The sequence below is a fragment of the Hypomesus transpacificus genome, chromosome 6 (assembly GCF_021917145.1).
Source record: "Hypomesus transpacificus isolate Combined female chromosome 6, fHypTra1, whole genome shotgun sequence".
Classification (NCBI taxonomy): domain Eukaryota; kingdom Metazoa; phylum Chordata; class Actinopteri; order Osmeriformes; family Osmeridae; genus Hypomesus; species Hypomesus transpacificus.
Genome location: NC_061065.1, coordinates 6,231,171 through 6,248,088, shown reverse-complemented (window position 1 = coordinate 6,248,088; position 16,918 = coordinate 6,231,171). Strand labels below are relative to the sequence as shown.

Below are 16,918 nucleotides of genomic sequence, written 5' to 3'. Positions count from 1 at the left end.
TTTACCCGCAGTTTAAACTCTGAAGAGAGAGTTTTTACAGATTCTTTCATGACCACACCCCCACTGCATGATATACTGTATCAGCCGCCAATTTCCACCACAGACCGTTACACTTCAGAAAAGGTCTAAAGCAATTGAGTTTGATATCTCCCTGTTGATTCAAGGTCTTTGCGGGGGAAATAATGATGTGAAATTGTCATTTTGATGGCACGGTTTGGGCTGTCAGCATTGAGGGGTAAGATATGTATTAATCTGCACCGGAGCTGTCAGGGTCTGGATGGAACATGAAAGGCTCATCCTCGTGCCCCCCCCCCCACACCTCCCTAAAATCAGCCCTGGCTAATTGCTTTCAAATGGAGTCCCCTTTGACCTCGCTGCCTGCACACCAAAGGTGCCCCCAGCCTGGCATTGTTATGCAGGTAACGTTCCGTCCTCCACCAGTCCCTCTCTAACTCTATTTTGAAGCACACCTTGTTCAAGGGTATTTTTACACGCCTTCATTTCAGTAAGCACTAGCGGTGAGTTAGAATCATCGACATTGAAGTGAGTGATCCAGAGTGACTGAATTAGACGTGATCGCTTCAGCCACGACGCGTGGATAAAATCCTCCTGATCTGCTTACTGACTGGGTAGAAAGAGAATGAAAATTGCCAAGTGATCAGTTTCAGACTGAGTGAGTGAGCCGTGAGTTTAGCTGTAGGTGAAGGCTTGGAAATTTCCTTTTTACAAAGGACTCTTCACAGAAATGTCATCCATATGAAAGCTGAAGCCTTGATCCCTCCAAAAAAAAAAGAAATGAAAGCGTTACTTAATGGCCTGAACAATTTACGTCTGCGCTGGTCCATTTCACCATCTCCCGTCCAGACTCTAAGCAGTGGTGACAAAGCTGTGAGCATCATCGGCTGGGGACTGTGTGTGTGTGAGTGTGACTGTGTGTGTGACTGTGTGTGTGTGTGTGTGCTCCGTTACTGGCGCTCAGGGAGGACAGCGGTGTCGAGGCCCACAAGCCAGAACCTTGTCATGGCAATTCCGACAGTTCCCTTCGCATTCATCAAAGCAGAGGCCTATCATTGTCTGCCGTTTTTATTTTCTGACTCACTGAGCCTCCACACAGCCAGTCGTCCTCTTCTTCTTCTCATGTCCGCTCAGAGTGTGCAGTCTACTGAGTGATTGAATAACCTTCACTGCTAGGGCTAGGCTGCTACTAGTCCAGGCAACTCAACTGCCAGTTAGGTTAGCTTTGGGAACATGTGGGTGACAGTGAAGGGAGTCTCTTTCTCTCTCCCTCCCTAGCTCTCGCTATCTTTCTTTCAGACTATCTGTTTCTCTTTTGTGCTCTCTTCTGTCCTCCCTTTCTCTCTCTCTTCCTCTCTCCCTCTACACACACACACTCACACACACAGGCACTCTCTCGCTTGCCTCCCTTGCCCCACTGCTTAAAACGTCCCGTTCTCATAAGTGTGCTGCCAACATTTAATACAAGGGACTTTTTTCTTGCGTGAGTCACAATGTCAAATGGAAGTAATCTTGATTATGTCATACATTGTTAGTGTCAACCCATGAACCATACTGTCGCCAATCTTGATGTATTCATTGACTTCTGGAAAAGATGTCTGAAAAAGGCCCAAGTCTATTAAAATTAAGTGCATTAACAAAGTGGGCCATAAATATCAAACTTGTGGTTACAACAGGATCAAATTTAGAGGGTACTATAAAGTTTTCTTCTTTTTATTGTTGCTGTGTGGAATATACAGCATGTCTGAGGTACTTCCTGAGTCACAGCAAGCCCATTCCTTTCGTTGTTTGATATCCTCCTGTGTAGGTGCAGGCTTCGTTGGGGTAGTAATTGTCAGCAGTATATTGCGTGTTGTAGAACCACACAATGATTTTCATCTCTTATTGCATTTAACACTCGTGCAAGCTAGGGCTCTATACCTTTCAAGATGTAAATAATCTAGTGGACTCCAAAACAATCAATAGTGTGGGTGTGAGATACTCAACCATGACTTAAGTACTGTGGTAATTAAAAGATGAGTTTATAGCAGGGGTATGGTCCACAAACCAAGCAGAGGAGTAGAGAGAGAAGCTTATGCAATAAACCAGCATTTCAGCGCCTCAGCCTCTATCGAGCCAAAGCAGCCAGCTGTGGAAAAAGAAGATATTAAAATCCCTGCATCTAATGTATTCATAAAGTATTCAAATGCATGGCGTGGCAGAGAGTGGCTTCCGGATGAGTTGGCTTTACAGGAGAAGGTGTTGGGGTCACTAATACTTTCTCTAATATTGCAGAATGACTTCACAGACGGCCTCCCAAACAGTCTCTTTAAGACAGGCATAACAATTATACAATTTTCTGGTACACTAAACCCCTCAGGTATGTTAAAAGTCTGTGATTGGCTGACTGGCTCTGGTCTCCGTAATGTTAAGTATGTCATTAAAGGCTGTCACAGGGTGCTGGCTGAGGAATCCACAGGGGATGTTAGAAGCTACCAGAAGGAGAAGCATACTTTCCTCCGAATTAACACAGAACGGGAGGTTCCTCGTTCCCTCACCCTGCAGAAGTCTCAGTCCACGTTCAGCCTACCCTTCCTGCCTTCCTTCCTTTTTTAGGATTACCGCCAGACAGCCTACCTTTTTTAGTTAGTGTGCAAGCCACGTCTGCTAATGCTGTTCACTGAACTAATGATGTCAGTGAAAACACTGCCGACCCCGGCTCTCCTGTCACCCGTGGGGGAGCGATTAAGAGATTGAGGGGTGTGGTTTCAGGAGGGGGGGGGGGAGGGGGCGGGGTGGTGGTTGGCTGAGTCACAGTCAGCAGCTGAGGCCCGGGGTATGGGAGGGGAGGGCGGGCCTGCAGATCTTATAACACAGTCTGCGTCCTTCTCCGGTGATGTCTACGAGTGTCTCGTCATGGAAACCTCATGACGAGACTACCTCGCTATGATCGCTCGCTTCAGTCCTGTAGCAGTCCTGTGCTCTCAGTCCTGTAGCAGTCCTGTGCTCTCAGTCCTGTGCTCTCAGTCCTGTAGCAGTCCTGTGCTCTCAGTCCTGTAGCAGTCCTGTGCTCTCAGTCCTGTAGCAGTCCTGTGCTCTCAGTCCTGTAGCAGTCCTGTGCTCTCAGTCCTGTAGCAGTCCTGTGCTCTCAGTCCTGTAGCAGTCCTGTGCTCTCAGTCCTGTGCTCTCAGTCCTGTGCTCTCAGTCCTGTGCTCTTAGTCCTGTAGCAGTCCTGTGCTCTCAGTCCTGTAGCAGTCCTGTGCTCTCAGTCCTGTAGCAGTCCTGTGCTCTCAGTCCTGTGCTCTCAGTCCTGTGCTCTCAGTCCTGTGCTCTTAGTCCTGTAGCAGTCCTGTGCTCTCAGTCCTGTAGCAGTCCTGTGCTCTCAGTCAACTGCATCAGAGCTCCCACCGAGACAGAGATCTCAAAAGGAGTTGCTCACTCCCTAAACAAACAGTTAATGTTGCCAAGTGACCAACAGTAAAGGGTAAAAAGATCCAATTACTGTGGTACAAGGGTTTTCAGCTGTACAAATGCCACTTCAAATTGCATCTACCCACATCCATGGCGGAAACCCTTGGAGGATAATTGACACTTGTATACGAAGGATTGTGAGGGAGGCAGAAACAAATGCCAGATCAGAAAGGTGCAGTGGAGCAGTGGCTGGAGACGTCTCGAGGTGGTCGTGAACCAGAGAGTTGGCGTCAGGAAACGGGAGGGCCTGTTGGTCCTCAGAGGGCTAGTCTCTGGACGAGAGGCGGCAAATAAGCTTCAAAGTTTGACTTTGTTAAGCTGCTGTAACTGCTTGTTGTGACTTGGGAGTAGAAAACTTAATCGTCAGTTTAACTGACTCTCCACCCTGAAAGGGATACATTGTTGGTTTGTTTTGGGTGGATTATGTCGGACCTGTCAAAATCTGGTCTGCTGACAGGAGCTTCGGAGTCTGCTGTCGTGTGCATTACTGTCAGGAATGCACATGATGCCTAATGAGGTTCTAATCCGGGGGGCCTGATTAGTACCAGGTCATTTCAAAACAAATCTGGGGTCATCCCGTGGTATGGCCACCGGCTAACCCTAGGTCACTGAGCATGACACACAGACTTTAGCACTCATCCGATTTGAGGTCCAACCTCACCACCGAAATTAAGGGATTTTATTTTCACCCCTTTAGGGAATTTCCCCCCTCTTTCTCGAAATCTTCTTAATAATAGTGTACTGTTTCCCTTGCTGATATTAGGAGCGTTCTCCTTTTTTTGTTATTTTCTTTTTGTAGTTATGTAGAAGAGAAGGTCATAATTTGTGGTTCTCTGAACGTCTTTCATTGCGATGCCAACAGATCTTTAGGCATGACTTGTCGGCTGGATGTGTGGTTGAGACTGGATGTCAGGGTAGCACGTACCAATCTGCTAGCGCCAGCAATGCATGACTGACTCATCTGTCCAATGAATCAAGTTTGATGTCTTCAGATTATCTTTGCTAATTGATAAATAAATAAAAATACATGCTTTGACCCCAACCTTTTGCGTTTAGTTTAGGGACCTTTTCTCTTGTAAGTTCTGAAGATATGCATTTTGTCAGAAAGTGCATTACATTAGTCTTCAACAGCACTTTATGCCTGCTGTTAGACATTAAGGTGATGTTAGAAAAAAAGAAATACAAGTTTTCATTTATGCGAAGGTCAACAGGTGTCCGCTGTGCATAATGCTGCCACAAGGTTACAGGTACATGTCTCTAAAAGCTTCTGAATGCTACTGTCATGATAAGTGCCAGTCTGTTCCACCGGTGTTTCTAGAATTAATTTAACTTAATTGTCATTCATAACCCACATGTTGCAGTTTTACACAGGCTGGGATAATGCTATCTTCTGCTGTTTGCACTGTAATTGAAATTTCCATTATGAGGTAAACATTTAGGAGAGGCCGTGTGAATATTCATCAGTGTCGGAGAGTTGTCTGTCTGCTCTGGAAGAGCAGGGATTAGAGAGGAGCTGATTGGATGGGGATGTGTGTGTATATGTGTGTGTGTATATGTGTGTGTGAATATGTGTGTGTGTATATGTGTGTGTGTGTATATGTGTGTGTGTGTGTGTGTGTACATGTGTATATGTGTGTGTGTATATGTATGTGTGTGTATATATGTGTGTGTGTGGGTGCTGAGAGGGTTCTCCCCCAAATCTTATTGACATGTCTTGTTCACACAGCTCCGTCCCAAGTCAGCGAAGTCATCAAGGAGCGCGTGCAGCAGCGGAGCATCCAGCTGTCCTGGCAGGAGCCGGAACAGCCCAACGGCGTCATCACCGAATATGAGATCAAGTACTATGAGAAAGTGAGTGTGTGATACACGCAAGGCAGAATACATCAACGTCAAAGAGAGGCAGCAGGAGAGAGAGCCAGAGAAGAGCGAGAGAAGAGCGAGAGAGGGAATTGTGTGTTGTTCCTTTCATCCCTGAATATCTTAGAACAGACAACTTTTGACTTTCTCTTTATCTTCTGTTCTTCCTGTTCTTTCACACATTCCTCGCTCTTTCTCTCTCTCGCTTTATCTCTCCTTGTCCCCGTCTCTCCCTGTGTCCCGGACCTCTCTGCATTCACTTTGCCTACACTTCCTTCTACATCATATCAGTAAGCCTTCGTGAGTGGAATCGGCGAGATTCTGCAAATTAATTGCAATAATGAATGACATGCTCATAAGATTGTAATCATTCCGTGGTCTGTCACAGCCACCCACTCACACACACGGCAGCCTAGCGCCGTAGCTGCCCTGCCAGAGTGAACAATCTGTTATTGCATCTCCTGCACCCCTCATATATAATATACTACACCCCCCCGTGTGTTCTAACTCAGAACAGATGAGGGGGTACGGCTGATAGATTGAACACAACAAATCAAAGGCAGGGTAGAAGCGCCCTGGTGTGAAGCCTGCTGGTCAGAACCCTACAGCCACCCAGGAATCAGTCTGCTCTGTCACGTACTCAGCCTGTAGTCTGGCCAGCTGTAAAATTGGAAACAAGCATGACTTCACTCCTAACAGGTTTTGGCATTCCATTTGGGCATTTTCGCCGGGCAAATTATTTACAGATCAACAACAAAATACATGCAGTCTACATCTGAAGGGTTTCTGAGCACAGGGTAGCAGTGTTTATTCTCCAGCATTCAGTCCGGTAAAAGGGAGACTGTATAGACAGTGCCCTCCTCCTTACCCAGGAGTTAAACAGACTCATATTTTCTTTGTTTAATAATAAATCAAGGTCACATTGTAATTGGAGCCTGAATGAAAAGACTATAACACAAAGCTGAGGTGTTTTAGATCAAACAATCTCGTGTCCACCCCCACAGGAACAGAAGGACCGGATCTACTCAACGGTGAAGTCTAAGTTGACGTCAGCCACGGTCAACAACCTGAAGCCCAGCACGTCCTACGTGTTCCAGATCAGGGCTTTCACCGCAGCAGGCTACGGAACGTACGGGCCTCGGCTGGAAATCACCACCAAGGAGGAGGCCACAGGTACACACACACACGCTCGACCACACATACACACACACACACTCGACATGACAGAAAGACTCACACACAGCCAGGTACTTACACACAGCTGTATTCGTCGCTACATTTTAAAGTCAGGTTGTACTGTTCTCTCCTGAAGTGTCAAGCCTCAGAAATCATTGCTCTCTTTCCCTGTATTTATACAGTGCAGACACATTTAAAAAATGCAAGAATTCTCCAGTCCGAGACCGGCTGACAGTACAAAGTGCTACTGGAGCTATTTTCTTTGAGCTATCGTCGGTTTGTCAATTCAAACAGCCTACCACTGTAAGCTTTCTGAACGGGAAACAGTCCAACCTGAATGTGTCATTGTTTTATATGAAGGGCACCCAAGCCTCCATCTGGGACTATTAAGCCCACTTTCTGAAACAGTAGAGCAGTGTGTATGCAGATGGCCCCGAAATAGCTGCAGCCCTCCTCATCTCTCGGAAGACGCGAGGGAGGGGGGGGGGTGATTAGGCCCCCCTTTCCTCATTGGCTCTGTCGTTTTCCTATAGATTTGCAGGGTAGATGTGCTCAAGTTCACACTGTGTGCCTTTGTCTCTCCGTGTGTGTGTCACTCTTCAGCCGCGACGGTCTCCAGCGAGCAGAACCCCGTCATCATCATTGCGGTGGTGGCTGTGGCAGGGACCATCATCCTGGTATTCATGGTGTTTGGCTTCATCATTGGGAGAAGGTACGCTCTCGCGGGCCCCATTGACTCTCCGCTCCTGTGAGTCTCTGCTTGTCAATTAGCCTTTCTGTCACTCATGGGCTTCCATAGCAGTGGAGTCCACACACGCACCTATCATCTGTGGCATGCTGTGCTAATGGATTGTGATGCATCATTTTCTAGAAACTATAACTATAGCTTTTTTGGGGGGGCATGATTGTATTTTTTTTTTTCGCAACGGATCCATTACGGGGCAAAAGTACTCCAAAATAAAAGGTTTGGAATGCTGTGTTTGTGGGGGGGGGAGGCAGGGGTTGGGTGTGTGTGTGTGTGTGATACTCAGGGCTGGGTGAAGTATAGCTTTGACTTGTTTGCCATCTCCTCCCAGAGCCCTACTTTATGGCAGGAACCATTGAAAGCATTCACTGATGGACAGAGGCCTCATCAGCATGGATGGCATTTTCATCATTGCATGCCCTACAGTGGGTTCTAGTCGTAAAGAAATGCAGAGTGCACATGCACGTATGATGTCACATATCCATTTGCCTCCCTGCATGTCCTTCTCCTGCTCTCCCAACCTAGTTTTCTTTGGACAAATATCTCTGTAATGTACTGTGCTTCCATCTGGGTAACTTAACATTAACAACATGTTAATATCACCATATTACCAGTTAATATGACCAGTTTAATATTAAAAGATGTTTGGGATAGCCACATTGTTCAACCCTTCTCTTACTTGAAAGGTTAGCTAGTGATATCAGAGGAGAGTACTTGAGTTAAAGAGCCGTGCGCAGGGTTTCTGGAGCCAGGCCCTGGCCCTCCCTGCTCCCTCCTCTTAGCAGGTTATCTGTACAGACTTGTCATGCCCAGCGTTAGCTCTACTAGGATCCCTGTGTAATACAGTGTATCTCTTCGACACAATCGGTTGATTCTGCTCTTCTTCCTCTGCTTGTCAAGGCACTGTGGCTACAGCAAAGCGGATCAAGAGGGGGATGAGGAGCTGTATTTCCAATGTGAGTGCTTGCTTTCATCAGCTCACACACACACACACACACACACTTAAACACGTCTCAATTACCGCATGCACTACAGGATGCGTGTCCAGACAAGAGAACGCTACCGCGAGCCTTGCGTTTTCATCCCACTTTTGGTTGATTTGAACTTAGGTTGGGGACAATCAAGCAACACCTGTTTGGGATTTGATATACATGTCTGTCTAGCTGAGGACATGAAATCCTGAAACTACAAAACACATTAATTGGAGATCCGGCGGTGAAAGTTTGTAGGGCTCAACTGAAAGAGAGAAGTCTTCATTAAAAATGTAAAAACTCTGGCCCTTTTTTCGAGGGAGAGGCTCCTGGTGATGCTGGAAGTAGAGATGTACACACAGTTCACTCCACCCCATGGTCCCCTTCCAGGCTCCTTTACCAATAAGAGACTGTTCTCTCTCAGTCATACACTGCCCCTAATGATGCCCCTGGAGATGCAGCTGCCGACAGCATCCCAAGTGAAGCCGTAATGATCTTTGCCGTAGGCAAACTGCTGATATGGAAACAAAGGTTCAGGGTGTCACATGATGCGGTGGTAGAGGGGGGGGGGGCAGGGCTGGAGAGCCCAGGTTTGCCTCTGCTAAGTATCTGACTGATCGAGCGCTGGAGTGCTCAACTCGTCCTGCCCAAAACAAGGCAGCTGATGTGGGCCCTAATGGAGGGTGCAGCTCTGCGGTGTGAGCTGACGAGCCTGGGACAGGTGACAGCAGCCAGATAGTGTGTACATTCATGATGTAGGCCCACTTTGTCCACCGTGTAGCACAGGAAGTCACGATAAGACGTCTCCTATCAGATCCAGTGACAGCTTGGATGGACGAAGCAATTATAGCGCGGAGGGGAGGGAAATATCAACTGCCTTCGCCTTGTGCTGAAACACAAAGCATTTGTGCTTATGTTTCTGGATAGGCCAACATGCCTTTTTGAGGATGGAGAAAAAGGATATTCGTTTTTTTTGTCAGGCATTATCATACCTGGAGCTGATTCGTAATTTAATAATGTTATTGTAGAGCCTCAGTTGGTTTCATTTCAGGTTTTATCTAGTATGTTATGGTCTTATACTCCTGCTTCTTATTAAACAGCTTGTGGTATTAAAGATGACAGGTAATGTTGTCATTTGTGGAATTTGATATGCACTAATGAGGTTAACAGAATGCTCTGATCTACACACAGAAATATATGTATTAGTGCTGTGGTGTTTTGGTTTTGGTTAGAACCTCTCACTCGTTTTTTCAAACGGTGGCCTTTTCAATCTGTAGTCAGCTAAATGTTTTTTTTTTAACACCCCCTATTTACAGAGTATGTGCCTGCATATTTATGAGGTATTCCTTTATCATTCTGTGACTGAATATTTTATAGTAGACCTCTTCATATTCATCAAGCTGTGATATTGTATGAAATGGTAAAGGTGAATAACTGCTTTGCAATTCCTTATCACTAATGTTATGTATTTTTAACACAGTTTTCAATTTAGTGGCTAGGGTTTACAGAATTAGGTCGCAAAAAATCACTCAGGATGGCTGACAACCATAAAATCCAATTTCTGCCATTTCAAATCTTTTGTAAAAAAAAAAATATATATATATATCATGTCAGTGAGAGAAATAATGATGATAGCAACACAATTTTCATTTTTATTCAAGCAAAAGACAGGAAAAAAAAACAAATGGTGGTTTAGGGTTTTTTTTCTAGGAAGACCTTTTGGCCACCTGTGCCTTCCTTCTGCAGACTGTTTTGTAATTCTTTCTGAATCATCGCCTTTGGTAATGGAGGGACTGTCGGGGACCTTGTGCACTGTATGCATATTAAATCGTAACAGTAATCCTCTTACCCTTCTACAGTTAAATTTCCAGGCACCAAAACATACATTGACCCTGAAACCTACGAGGACCCGAACAGGGCTGTCCATCAATTTGCCAAGGAGCTGGATGCGTCCTGCATTAAGATTGAGCGAGTTATTGGAGCAGGTGAGCTTAACCATGTCTCACAGCTCTCAGCTTAGTCCCACCCCGCTCTCATATATCACAATGACAGCTGAATATTTACACCTTGAATGGGGACACGATTTTCCACTCTGTATATTGATAGTGCAAAAGGGGGAAAAGTTCATTGGCATTAATGGTTGGGCTACATCTTTGAAGACGGCCAAGCACAAATGGCCTTGACTGATAAATTGCTGCCACGTGGGTTTTAAAGATTCGGTCAATTACAGTATCCATACATCTCCAGCATGTCTTTTATAGGTCTCTGTTACACTCCCTTGAGTAAAGAAAGATGTCATACTCCAATTTGTATTCTCCTGCAGCGAGCTGTTTTGTCTGAAAATACACAAAGCAGTTTATCAAACAGGAAGTGTCATCATTTCCCCTCGTCTCTCGGTCATGACTGCTCCCCTGTCCCGCAGGAGAGTTTGGAGAGGTGTGCAGCGGCCGCTTGAAGCTGCCGGGGAAGAGGGACGTGTCGGTGGCCATTAAAACCCTGAAAGTAGGCTACACAGACAAACAACGGAGGGACTTCCTGTGTGAGGCCAGCATCATGGGTCAGTTTGACCATCCCAACGTGGTCCATCTGGAAGGAGTGGTCACCAGAGGTAAGGACTGCAGCTCTCCCTAGCAGCCAGGAGAAGCAGCGCACACGCAAAGGTTGCGTGAATATTTATTTGGTCCTTGTTTTTGCTGTTTGCCTTTGTATTTAAATGTTATGTTGTCACAAAATATTTTATTTTCATGCAATTATGTAAAATATATTAAGCTAAAAAAATAAATAAAAATGCTATAGAATGTAAACATTAACGAAGCGGAATGGATGTCACTGAAAACAATCAGACATAATTAGTCAAGCTTTCTTCTTTTTAGATGCACTAATATAAGGAGCAGATGTTAACACTCAATTATAAACCAATGAAACAAAACGCCAAAAATACCAAGGGACAAAAAATACCTACTGGATATTTAGTAGGAAACGTAACACAACACTTGAAAGCTATATTTATGTGAATGAATAGGACTTGTCAACCTTTTTTCAGGGAAACCAGTCATGATTGTGATTGAATACATGGAGAATGGCTCGCTAGATGGTTTCCTCAGGGTAAGTACTTGCTCGTCAAGTGTCTCCAGACACTCATAATGACATTACTTCTCCTCTACCCTTGTATATCACACATGCTGTTTTTAATGGAAAGTTTGCGTTTGCCATCAGCTTTCTGTAGTTCATTTGACTGTACAGAGCCATCACCTGCTGACCTGGTTTTTGTTGTGTGCGTTGTACAGAAACACGACGGTCAGTTCACAGTCATCCAGTTGGTTGGCATGCTGCGCGGCATAGCGGCAGGGATGAGATACCTCTCAGACATGGGATACGTCCATCGAGATTTGGCTGCTCGAAACATCCTTGTCAACAGCAACCTCGTATGTAAAGTGTCTGACTTCGGTCTGTCAAGAGTGATCGACGACGATGCAGAGGCTGTCTACACGACGACGGTGAGTCCATTAAACCTGCCGCTTCTGCCTCTGCCCAGACACCCAGACCTGCCCGGGAATACTCAACTCCATCCACACTCGTAGTGGAGCGGAAATATGGTTGCATGCTCATGCATGCCCGCCCCCATTCAATATGCTAAGCAAGCGGTTTCCTCTGCCGCTTTTTTTGTAACTTTATGCTGACCTTGTGTGCAATATGGTAACTCTTTTCAATTGATGTTTTAGGGGAAGATGCAGGATATAATGAATTTGATCTTTACTCCCGCCACTGACCTGCGTTTTACTGAACAGGGCGGAAAAATTCCAGTCCGATGGACTGCAACGGAAGCCATCCAGTATCGTAAATTCACTTCCGCAAGTGATGTGTGGAGTTATGGCATTGTCATGTGGGAAGTCATGTCCTATGGAGAACGGCCTTACTGGGACATGTCCAATCAAGATGTGAGTTGCTGCCTCACTGTTTACGATATTCCAGTCACCTGATTGTCCAGTCCCTTATTGCTACTATGTAACTCAGAATTATCAGAAGACTTAATCTCAGGATTTGGTTGAAAATGGGTCCATAATTAACATTAAGATGTGCATCTGCGTTACTATGGTTATGGTATCATTATTATACTATGAAGGATTGACATTCATAAAGTGCCCATATAATAATAGAAAACCATATACTTGGAATACAAAATGTATTCAGTGTAAATTTAATAGTATGTAAACAGCTTTGTCATTCCAATATCCATTACTTTAAAAGCTATTTGCTTCCACTCGAAGTATCAATCACCTTCAAATAAATAACAACATTGTTACTCTTACAGTTTCAAAAGGAGTGGAGACCTAAAACAACAATATTTCAATGTAGAAAGTTAAAAGCTTCATCCGCCACTGTTTGCTAGTCCTTTAACCACAGATGCACCAACGTTTGTTTTATCCTGTACTGAAATTAAGAGTTATATAAAACAACATAATATCCACAAAGGAACACACAGCTCTCTCCTCAGCAGAGGAACTAATCATGATTATAATTCTCTGCCTCTTCCGACCAGAAGCCTGCTGATTGAACCGTCAGCAATGCTAATCCAGATGATTGGGGATTTAAGTTGCATACAGTAGATCGCTTGGGCTCTCTGCTATTTGACAGACATCAATGTCTGAGAATTTTGTGTCCTGTCAAGATGTTGGCAAACAGCACCTCCAGGGATGCAGTAGAACAATATTTACATTTCCTCAAAACAGTTTCAGTGTTTTGACACTTCTCTCTCCACAAATCAGCCTGTTGGAATGGGCCTGACAGGAATACCAGATGAATAAACAACCCCAGAACGAAAGGAGGAGTCGAATCAAATGTGTCCATAGCCACTTATGTTCCCACAAGATAGATTTTTTATAAACCCATTGTTTAATAGTTTACATTTAGTAATGCAAATTGATATTGCATGATATGCAAATTTATTTTTGTTGTTGTTCAATACATTTATGTAAATACAGCGGAATGTTGAGTTGAGACATGTAAACATTCTTGGTTTCATGGGAGAACAACAGTAATATTAGTTGAATAAATGGTACTCAATCATGCACTTAATGAAAATAAAGATACTGAGTTGTGACGTTTTCAAAACCCCAGTCTTACGAACGTCAACAAAGTTGACAGGATAAGAGAGAATAGATCTATAGGGAGCCTAGACCGTCAACTGTTATGTTACATAGACTCAACTCACACTTTTATTTCACTAGCTGCAAAACATTAAAGGTGTCTCCAAAATTCAGTAAACATACTGCAGAAGTGACACGGCAACTTTGGTTTCTTTTTGCTGAGACAGGTCAAAAAATCTACTCTTGGCCAGTCTCTCACTTTCTTTTAGTCTTTCTGTTATTGTCAGCAAAACACCACATCTTCTGTAGCAAACCTTCATGTGATGATGTACTGCTAGAGATGTTTATAGACATATTTATTAAAGGATAAATGTCAATGATCTGTGACTTGTGTCAGTAATGGCTGTTTCTCTGTCTTCTGTAGGTTATAAAAGCCATAGAAGAAGGCTATCGCCTTCCTGCCCCTATGGACTGTCCTCCTGGTCTACACCAGCTTATGCTGGACTGCTGGCAGAAAGACAGAGCTGATCGACCTAAATTTGATCAAATAGTGGGCATCCTGGATAAGATGATTCGTAACCCCAATACCTTGAAAACCCCAGTAGGGACCTGTACGAGGTAAGGAAGGCTCGTCTCGTTAGATCTTACAAACCACAAGGAGACACAAATACGTTCTAAACCTCTTGAATTAGATTTCGCCGTGATAAAACTTTGAATTATGTTTTGTTTTATATATTACTCAATTTTATTTAACTGCATTAGTGGACAATCCGAAGCATCCACTGGTTGATTTATTCACGGGAGTTCGCAGATGAAAGATAAATCCCAAAGAATCAATAAGCCAAAGCAGCTTTCATGGCTTTATGGTCAATATCAGGCCTTTTAAATCAATCCCTATAATGAGTTCCTGGGACTTTCAAGTGCTGTGGGAACTCTGGACCCCACTGTGACATTTGTCAAATGAAATCTATTTACAGTTGGAACACAATCTCCTCTTGGTGAGATTGAGAATATATATCCCAAAAATGGTTAAAAAGCAGTTCCATTTCAAGAGACCATTTGTGCGATTTGAAGAGAGATTCTCATTCATTGCATATTGAGGTTTTTGATCATTGTTTTGTGAAAAATACAAGCCAAAATAAAGAGACAAACTGCTGTTTTTGCATTTAAATCACAAATGGATTGACATTTGAATTTGGCTAGTTTGTTCTTTTCATGCAATTTCCAGTGCTTTCGGGTGTCTACTGAATGTGAGTTTGTATCTTTATTGTGTTAGTTGTCGAATGTGTTTGCCTTTCACGCTAAGCAATACCAACTGTCCTCTTGCACATCCCCCAGACCGATCAGTCCACTGTTGGACCAGAGTACACCAGACTTCACCTCATTCCGCTCTGTAGGGGAGTGGTTGGAAGCCATCAAGATGGACAGATACAGGGACAACTTCACAGCGGCAGGCTACGGCTCGCTGGAGTCTGTGGCCAGGATGTCTATTGAGTAAGGAGACACTTGTATGGAAGTGGTCACTGCTGGTCTTCAGAGCTGCTCGGCTCAAAGCCACATACCGTAGCACAGAACTTTCTAGAGTTGTAATTAATTTTGTTCCTTCTGACACTACCGCAAGACAGAATTTAAATTTCATCTTTGTGATTCATGAACAAGCCTGTCTCACAGTTTTTTTATAGATTTCCTCTTTCCACACTTTTATTTTCTTTCTTTTCGTTAATGAAATACCTGAGCCTGTAAATCAAGCTTGTTTTCACCTCTGCAAGGTCTGGAGCTGTGATTTATGAGTGGTTGTCTTGTCTTGCAGGGATGTGATGAGTTTGGGGATCACTTTAGTGGGTCATCAAAAGAAGATCATGAGCAGCATACAGACTATGAGAGCCCAGGTGTTGCATCTTCACGGCACGGGCATCCAGGTGTGACAGACGTCATGGCCCACGGTGGACTGGGCAACAGAGCTATCTATAGCAGCGCTAGGGCCGGAACTAGGGTCATCATCGAAGGTCAAAAGATTCCTGTGTCTGAATCTTCCGGATGTCCGGATTGAAATCATTCCCCTGTTCCCTGGCAAAGAACTGTAGTTCCTGTTTAAAATGGGTGCTAATGAGAGAGAGAAAGGGCCATACTACCTGGACGATTCGTGAAAGCTCTTCGGAACTCTCGACCACATAACAAATGGAAATGGCACGTTGGAAAGGAGTTGAATTCTTATTACCTTGTTGTTTTACCTTTGTGAATGATTTAGTTGCACACCGTCAATGGATTAAAAAAAAAAAAAAAAAAAAAAACTAACAATTTTCCCCTTACGGTGGTTTCAGTATTTTGTTATTTTCTAGTTTGTTTATTTTGTGTCATCTGAAGTGGTATGATGTGGCACGTACAGTAATCCATCAATATTTTCTTTACTATTATTTTTCCTATTTGGACTTTACAACAGGGTAAACACTCCTTTTCAGAGGAGCGAGACAAGGAGCGTGGTGTCTGAACTTGTTTGCTGAAGATTTAGAGGTACTTCGACCAGTTTGTCTTGAGACACTCCTGGCTGTTTTAACTGTTTGCAGTGAGTTGTGTTTTTCTTCCTGTGTTTTTGAAGTGAAAAATGGTCGTCCTGTGCCTCAGATGAGTTGCATCAGACAAAGTATTCAGTTATTTTAAGCTTACAGGAGTGGTTTGCTGTAGGCTTTTTCCTGCTTTCTCATGTTATTATAAATCATAACATTTGAAATTTGTTTGTAGGAATTAAAAAATAGTACCAATGAGGCTGTTTTAGATCAAACTTGTATGAAAAGCAGAAAAGGGCAATTTTATTTACATTAGTGTTCACTACTCACTGTTTGGACTTACGGTTTTCTCAAATGTTTTTTCTTTTAAACTTTTGTTATCTGCTCATTTGATAGGTAGCACTATTGAAAGATTGTAAAACTAGATGTCTTGATCCACCGCAAATAGTTTTGCCATCGTATTGCCTTTAGATACTTTTTGTTGCAACAAACAGTATTTGTTTCGTAATTGAGTCGTGACTAGAGTTGGGTGAATCAATGAAACGTGTTCTAGTTGTAATACTGCCTTAAAATGTGTTAGAGTAATGTATTGCTACTATTTTAGGCACTTCAATGGCAATGCTCTCTGCGGTCGAGTCCTCAGACAGAGGTCTTGTATTCAGGATTGACAGGAGATGTCCCTCTTTTATCTGTATTATCCTTTCATCCTAAACTTGAAAAGACAAAATCAAGTGCATGCTCACTTAAAGTTGAGTGCCACAATTGACACAGTCATTGTAGTGTAGATGATTGACAAACAGAGCAATAATTACCCCAGGAAACAAAGGTCCTCCTCTGAGATTTCAAGGTGCTATGTTTTGAAGACACCACTGAGTTGCAGAAAGGGTTAGGAAAATAATGTTCCCCATGGCAAAGAAACTTGCACTCCTCTACTGAAGATTGCCTCATTACTTGTTGCATATATTGGTATACATGGGCAAGCTTGTCATCAAATTATAGCGTAACCATGCCTTCCGTGAAAAGATATACTCTGCCATGGAAGCCTAATGACTTAATGGCTATATCATAGGCTACACACGTTTAAAACACGTTACTGCAACAACCAAGGAGGTG

At 43.7% G+C, this 16,918-nt stretch overlaps 1 protein-coding gene across 4 annotated transcripts in view; it reads left to right on the top strand.

The window, feature by feature from the left end:
* Positions 1–15,592, top strand: part of epha7 (eph receptor A7) — a 55,012-nt gene extending 39,420 nt beyond the window's left edge. Inside the window, exons 6-17 of one of the 4 annotated variants that reach the window (XM_047021378.1) lie at positions 5,192–5,316; positions 6,327–6,495; positions 7,102–7,210; positions 8,144–8,199; positions 10,086–10,199; positions 10,637–10,822; positions 11,258–11,319; positions 11,502–11,711; positions 12,003–12,152; positions 13,726–13,919; positions 14,640–14,795; positions 15,112–15,592. In XM_047021378.1, the coding sequence (XP_046877334.1) occupies positions 5,192–5,316; positions 6,327–6,495; positions 7,102–7,210; positions 8,144–8,199; positions 10,086–10,199; positions 10,637–10,822; positions 11,258–11,319; positions 11,502–11,711; positions 12,003–12,152; positions 13,726–13,919; positions 14,640–14,795; positions 15,112–15,226 (1,646 nt within the window). In that variant the 3' untranslated portion in view covers positions 15,227–15,592. Of the gene's footprint in view, positions 1–5,191; positions 5,317–6,326; positions 6,496–7,101; positions 7,211–8,143; positions 8,200–10,073; positions 10,200–10,636; positions 10,823–11,257; positions 11,320–11,501; positions 11,712–11,936; positions 12,153–13,725; positions 13,920–14,639; positions 14,796–15,111 lie in introns of all 4 variants that reach the window. The other 3 variants (XM_047021376.1, XM_047021377.1, XM_047021375.1) reach the window with 3 other exon arrangements.
* The last annotated feature ends 1,326 nt before the right edge of the window (positions 15,593–16,918 follow it).